Below are 7,610 nucleotides of genomic sequence, written 5' to 3'. Positions count from 1 at the left end.
AAATATAAAAGTATAAATTTTAAATAAAGTTTGACATAACTAAGTACCTCCATTCTCGTGCCCTAATGCAATCCTTTAAGCCTGTTTGTTTTCTAGATTAGGAATAAGAAAATTGGAATAGGAAATGTATTCTTTGTTTGGTACCCCAAATCGGAATGGGGAATAGGCAAACATATTCTCATTTTGCCCTTAAAATGAGTATATGTCCATTCAAAAAATGTTGTTATTGGAATAGGCAATTCTTATTCTCAATCTAATTTCATTTTTTTTTTTTTTTTTAAGTTTAATATTTTTTTTAATAAAAAAATTTTGTAATTTTTTTTTAACATTTTATTTTTAAAAAATATTTTTTTATTATATCTATTTGTTTAAAAAAATGCAATAAATTATATTTCTCATTAATTTCAATAAATAAAATAAAAATGAAAATAAATTAACTGTTGTGCCATTATTGAAAAAAATAAACCAAAATATAATAAATTAAAACAAAAAAAAATTAAGAAAAATATTTTTAAAAATAGAAAATCTAACCTTATTCCTATTCCATTTTTTGTACAACCAAACAATAAATTAACATATTCCATCAAATTCAAGTTCCAAGTGAACCAAACAGAATTGAAATTGCCCTTTCCTATTCATATTCCCCATTTCCATTCTTATTCTAATTTTCTATTCTAATTTACTATCATTCCTCATGATAACCTCCGTTCGCCTCATCTCCGCTGTCCTCAACAATTGGCCTGCAAAACCAAACACAACCAAACACAACCAAATGTATATAATCAGCTGAGATCTCTTTTCTAATTCCCTGTCGACATCACGAGAAATGAGACCTCATAATTAAAAATAATAACTGAACAACTAACAACTTTAAGCATTCCCCTTCTCTAGTACTCACCGCGAAGCATTGCCCTCTGCAGGAGTCGAGGTGGCCGCACGTTTCTCTGGCTTCTTTTCTTCTGAAATCACAGTTAATTCATGACAATGTTATGGTATCCAAAGCAAAATATAGGATAAAACATCTGTCGTAAAATAGAAGAAAAATTAGTCTTCATTAAATTGAACATGTTATTTCTCTTGTAGATCCAACAAAAAATTGTCTTGCACTCTATAAGAATACGGTGAAGTGGAAAATCCACTTCGTCTGCACTTGCGTCTTATATGTCTTATAAGATGATCACCAAGGCTCTGCTTCGACTGTAATGCAGCAGAGCAAAGTTGGAATGATCTATGACGGTAACAAAGATTTATAGACAGCAACGAATATTTCGGTTGACAAATGACAGGCAATCAATCCTGGACAACGTCCTAAGCAGAGTGCAGTAAGATGTTTATGTTCATGTTCAAGTTTGGAAAAGGTTAATAACTACAGATGTTTATGTTCATGTTTAAGTTTGGAAAAGGTTAATAACTATGACTCTTTAACCCTTTAGTCTGGAACTCAGCCATGCGATATCAATATAATTTTTTCATGGTTGTCAGCCATTCACCAATATCAATTTAGGCTTACCAGTAGTCGGAGCTCTGCGTCTGACCAAACTAGTTTCCGGGGAATCCGGCGCTAAGCGTCCGACCGAAGTCCCTTCCTGTAAGTCACTCGGCGATTCCATTCCCGACAGAGCAGTTGAGGGACGCATCCAAGTGCAGACGAGATCGTAAATGAATTTGATTAAACCCAACGTTGATGCCGCTCCTGTGATTATAAACCACACCAAGAAATCCAACACGCCTAAGCTCCTGGGCGTGTCTGCCTCAGGTGGAATCTGCACCAAAGAGATCATTCAAAAACAAGCTCATGTGAAATGCAATTGATTGTGAGAATATGTGAAACACGGACAACTTACATCATAGTATGTGTACCCAGGTCGTCGAGTTATAAACTGCACAGCATCTAAACGATCCATCAAGATGACTCCCACACCTCCTCTGTTTGGACCCTGTGAAAGCGCCTGCGCACACTCCTCTTCTGTTGCGTATGCTTTCAAGTTCTCAAACCGATCTTGATAACCTGGGCTGAAATTATCTTTTAGGTAGCCTACTGCACCATCTCTCGCTAAGATTTCATTCACATTCACTTTTTGTACATTGAGCATTACACTATAATTTGTGATGTAGCTGATCGTTAGAATCGCCAACACAAGAAGCCAAACTGAGATGACAATTCGAGCTAACCTGTTTTGGATATTGAAGCCTACAAAGTAGCATTTTTATATTCAAATTAAACCAACATCTTTCCACTCTCTCTATTAGAGATTATAAATATTAGAGATTAGAAAAAATATAACTTACTTGATAAGGACATGTTGATGGCTCTGGAGCTATAAATAAAAACAAGAAAGAAACTGTTTAAACGTTTGAGAAGAAGGTGAAACAATATAAAAATATTACGATGAATAAATGAATATACAACTGAATTATGAACCTTGTTTCCGAATTCTTCGATGTCATCTATTTCTAAAATATATTTTGTAATGATTCTAAGTATCTTAGCTTCTTTTAACTTTGAATGTATATTGATTAGGAAATACTTCTTCGAAACCCCCATTTAGCTGGCAATTAGTTTTATTTGTTTTTTAATTCACACAAAAGATGAGAGAAAAAATAGATTTCTAAAATACCATATGTGAGTGACGAGCTCCGTTAAGGACTGATTACTTATTCTTTGCTCAAGAAGGCACGTGACAGATACTGCATATATAAGACTTCCTGCTATTGTACACCACAATCCAACATCAAACGGCTTCACCACTGTCATCATACTTGCTGCTTCCTCCCTTTCCTCAGGGAGCAACATCACAACATCCTGATGATTAGAGCTTGCAGCATTTACAAATAATAATCCAGGATCCCGTAACATTTGAAGGACAATTACTAAAACTTGGAGCAGTACTTTTCTTTTTGTCTGCATCTTCTTCAACTGCAATACCCTCTTCATCAGGATTGCTAATTTGAAAGAAAACCTAAAAAGAGAATGATAAAAAAAAAATCTGATGAAATGGAAATTTTATCAACGCACGTAAAGGGAAATGATCAGTCCACCTACATATTAGGGTTATAAATGAGCCACAATAACACTAACATGGAATGTAAGTTGCAAGAGCAAAGAGCAATTAAAAAGGGCAGCAATGGCTTGCTGTTGGAAGAAAACTGTGATAATATACATGTAAGATTGACCGTCAAGAAGTCCATGAACAATGTTGAAAAGGCGTCATAAAATTATCTATAAGGAAAACGCAATCTAGAGTAAAATGAGCAAAGATATAAAGCATGAACGACATGGGAGAAATGTGAAAATTTTAAAAATTATATACAATCTAATTTATAAACAACAACAATCATTAAAATTCATAAATTGCAAAAATTTACCAACAATCAAGGAGATCGCCACTGTAAATTGGCTAAAAGGAAATGACAGTAAAGGTAATGTGGCTTATAAGATTTCCACGTTTCCTTGTTTTGTGAGGATGAATGAACCAGTACGATTGATTGAGCTTAAGGATAGTGATCAGATATGTATGGCAAAGTCTAGTTAACAGGGTCAAGAAAGACAGCCGTGGCTCAAGCGGTATGCCATTCTTCTTCAATGCCTCTTTCAAGGCAGCTTTCTGAGTCTGGGAAACAACAGTCAAAACCTACGCTATCGATTTCCTTGTCCCTTTTGTGAAAAATGAAAGAAATGGGCCTCTTACGTGAACCATAAAACCTCAAACAAAGCGATAGATGCAAAGCTTTCTAAGAAGGGAAAAAAAACAGCTCAAAATCAAATGGCGATGCAAATCAAACCCCCAAGTAAAAAACTCAAAAACCCACAAAAACGCACTTACAGGTTTGAGAACTTGTTGGGGGCTCCTCTAGGCTTAGCTACCCTGAGCAGTGCCAACTCAGCCTTGAGCTCCTTCAGCGGATTCAGTAGATCTGATTTGCTTATGAACTTCTATCAAACACAAACTCTCATTTTATTATAAAAATAAATGCCATTAAGCATAGATTCTCGAAGTGCAAAAAACACACTGAAACCGTGTTTCATTGCGAGATTCTTACCTGAAGATATGGCAGCGAGTATGTCGCGCCGTTCCCGGTGCCGATGAAAAATGTGAACAACGTTCGCAGGACGAATAATATTTGAACCCTAAACTCCCGCGTCCGAGATTCCCTGTAGTAATGAACCCTAAATTCCCCGGTCCCGGGTCAAAGACAGCACCGTCAATGACTAGTTGGCAGGCAATGTCGCGCACTATTGGACGCGGTTGTTTTTCTGACCTGTGTCAGAGTTACCTTTGTTAGATACGAATAAATGTTTATTTGCTGTTATTATTTATTTATTTATTTATTTTTCATTTTTAGGTGGTTTCCTTTTCTTATTTTAACTATTTTAATTTTACTCTCATTTTATTTTATTTAAATTAAATTTTAATTTCAATTGTCTTCAATTGTGACAGCCTTCAACTTGTAATCACAAGAAAGATTTATCTATTTTTATTTCTTATTTTATATTATGTTTCAAATAAAATAATTTGTTTAACACATAATAATAACAAGGGCTCTATAGAACTCGAGTCTACCTTGTGCAAGGAAAGACAACTAAGCAACATTAAGATAAAACATGTCAACCTATTTTTTTTAAGAGGAAAAAGTTGATTTTAAAAAGTTGTCCATAAGTATTAATACAAGCAACATTAATAAAAGTTGATATTGATCATCTACCTCCCTCTGCTCCTCTATTTTTTTGCCTAAAATTTTCACACCCTACTACAAGATCTAGTGGACAGAAGAGCATTGTTATCCTATATATTGGGGTGGAAGGAGAGATGAGAGGAAAATTTGTACAATTTGATGGCCCTCTAGTTTTGATAGTAGATTATCTACTTTGTGAAACTACATAAAGTAATAGGAAAGAGTACATATCAAACAATATAAAAGGCTACTTTGGAGGATGGGAACAACTGGCAATGAAGACACTCAGGGAGAGGATTGCCAATAATCAAAGAGATTGTGAGGGTGAAGCTAATGCACTTAGAAAGATATTGCATCCTAATATGTGTTCTCTTTAAGACCTTATTACTAGGAGCATAAAGATGAAAATACTGTTTTCTTCGGCACAATATCAAGTGGAAGACTTGCACACATTCCTTCATGGTAATTCTCTCACTAAAAGATCATTTCTTAAGAATATATTTTCTTTGAGACTGTTATGTTTCTCCATCCTTGCCAGCTCATGTTGTTAGCATGAATGTTGATGATATTCCTTTGGGAAAGTATCCTAGCATTGTTGGAGCATTTGGGAGATTGTTAGCATGATGTGTGTTAAATTCATGATTGTGTTTGTCATTGATGTCAACATACTAATGATTCTGTGAAGACTGACAAAGAAACAAACAAAGATTGAGATCATGAGGTTCAAGGATTGAGGATGAGGATATGCGTAGTTGAGGACATATTTTACAGAGTGTCATGATCATGTTGTTAAGTGTACATGAACAAATATGAAGACAGTTGACAATTATTTGAGATTTATTGAAGACAATATACTAGTAGAGTTCTTGAGAACCAATTTCTGGTAATTGGATTATATGTTTTAACATAGATAAAATATGGTTAAATGCATTTGTATAAAGGAAGAATATGTTGGTAACTATAATTGGAACAATTGTTGTATTTTCATTGATGTCAAACCTATTGGTGAGATAGTTTTTATCTGATCTAACTGTCATATCTATTTTATTGATGAATAGGATTTGAGAATTTGTTCATAACAAAAGTATCTAGAGGAAAAGTTGAGTTATGAAGAGAAAACTACAAATAGACACTTGATTAGTTTGACTTTGACAAGATAAATTGATTATTTAAATAATGTTACAAGTGGAGAAGACAATGATGTGAAAGCCTTGAAGATGTGATCAACGACATATGAAATGCATAGGCTTGACTGATTAACAGAGCAAACAATTAAAAAACTTGAAGTATATGCCAAGTGATGGTAGTGCTGACTAAGCACCAGAACAAGCCGAGCAAAATTAGAGTTGATCGAGCATTAATAGTGACCGAGTGACAACTTATGTGCCAAACAATAGCGACCGAGTAACCTAGTAATGATTGATTGTTAGAACACAGTGTTTGAAATAAGTGGTTGACTAAGAAAAACTTGAGGAATGCACTGATCCTAAGAGAGAATTATTTATGTGAAATAGTCTTGCTAGGGAAGTACTTGTAATGAATATGGTCATTATGCTTCTAAGTTCCCTAGGAGAGTAGAGAAGTATAAGAGGAATTTTAAGCTTGGGAAACCTAGAGAATGTCTTTATGCTTGAACAATAAAGATCTGGAAGCTAATGTGGAAATTTTTTTGAGTGAAAGTGATCATGAGAGTGATGAAATGGGAATTTTTGTAATTAATGAGGAAAGTCCCAAAAAACAAGAAATTAGAGAAGAGAAAGAACTAGCGTCACAAGTTGAAAAGAAGAAATACAATTAGATCATGGATAGTGATTGTTCACATCATATGACTGGCGATATTATTAATTTTTTTGAGTTCAACAATTGTTATGGAGGAATTGTTAGAGTTAGAAACAATTCAACCTGTCACATAAAAGGAATCGGATCTATTAGTCTTGATGGGAAAGCTAACACTGGTTGTGTTTATTTTGTTGATGGTATGAAACATAATCTTCTGAGTGTTGGATACCTAGTGGACAAGGGATATTAGTTACAATTCACAAAGAAGACATGCATTATCAAGGATAAAGAAGGTAAGATGATTGGTACTAGTATAAGATCAAGAGGTAATGTTTTCCAATTGAATCCTATTGAGATGACATGCTTGGTTGCTAAGGTTGATAACAATTGGTTATGACATAAGAGGTTTTGTCACATAAATTTTGATAACATTGTGAAAGTGATAATTATACTTGTTGTTAGAGATTTTCCTAAAATTGTGAAGCCTACTAACATGGTCTACAAGGAATGTGTAATGGCAAAGAAGAAGAAATTTTATTATATGAGAAATAAGTTTACAACATCAGCAAAGTTGGAGATAGTACACACAGATGTGAGTGGTCCTACAAAGACAAGAGCTTTCTATGGTGTAAGATATTTCATGATTCTTGTTGATGATTTTACTAGGATGGTGTGGGTAGCATTTCTAAGAGAGAAATATGAAGCATTTCATAAGTTTAAGGTGTTCAAAAATAGAGTTTAGAATGAAAATGGATTGAGGATTAAATGCTTAAGGTTTGACAGAGGTGGAGAATTTACTTCAAATGAGTTTAATAGTTTTTGTGATGTAAACGAAATTAAAGAGAACTTTTAGTCCCTATGACTCCTAAGAAGAATGGTATAGTAGAGAGGAGAAACAGATCAATAAGAAGCAACAAGAGCTATGATCTTTGAAAATAATATTTAAAAGATATTTTAGAGAGAAGTACTTAACACATCAGTAGATACAATGAACAAAGTACAAATCAGACAAGGTATTGGTAAGACCCCTTATGAGTTTGGACATACACTTTTAGTTAAGTATTTCAAAATCTTTGGAAGTAAGTGTTGCATTAAGAGATAAGATAATATTGGTAATTTTAATGCAAGAATTGATGAAGGTAAGTTTCTTGCTTATT

At 33.9% G+C, this 7,610-nt stretch overlaps 1 protein-coding gene across 1 annotated transcript in view; it reads right to left on the bottom strand.

The window, feature by feature from the left end:
* Positions 1-508: 508 nt before the first annotated feature.
* The window catches only part of LOC149564416 (uncharacterized), a 157,479-nt gene continuing 150,377 nt past the window's right edge, over positions 509-7,610 (bottom strand). Inside the window, exons 8-15 of the mRNA XM_089816180.1 lie at positions 4,042-4,168; positions 3,825-3,934; positions 2,619-2,960; positions 2,290-2,318; positions 1,845-2,191; positions 1,511-1,763; positions 899-959; positions 509-740 (exon numbers count right to left, since the gene is read on the bottom strand). Coding sequence (XP_089672306.1) covers positions 686-740; positions 899-959; positions 1,511-1,763; positions 1,845-2,191; positions 2,290-2,318; positions 2,619-2,960; positions 3,825-3,934; positions 4,042-4,168 — 1,324 coding nt within the window. The 3' untranslated portion in view covers positions 509-685. The remainder of the gene's footprint in view (positions 741-898; positions 960-1,510; positions 1,764-1,844; positions 2,192-2,289; positions 2,319-2,618; positions 2,961-3,824; positions 3,935-4,041; positions 4,169-7,610) is intronic.

This window comes from Cupressus sempervirens, chromosome 3, assembly GCF_028749045.1.
Source record: "Cupressus sempervirens isolate cs-2001-9-10 chromosome 3, ASM2874904v1, whole genome shotgun sequence".
Taxonomy (NCBI): domain Eukaryota; kingdom Viridiplantae; phylum Streptophyta; class Pinopsida; order Cupressales; family Cupressaceae; genus Cupressus; species Cupressus sempervirens.
This window is presented reverse-complemented; position numbering and strand designations above follow the sequence as displayed.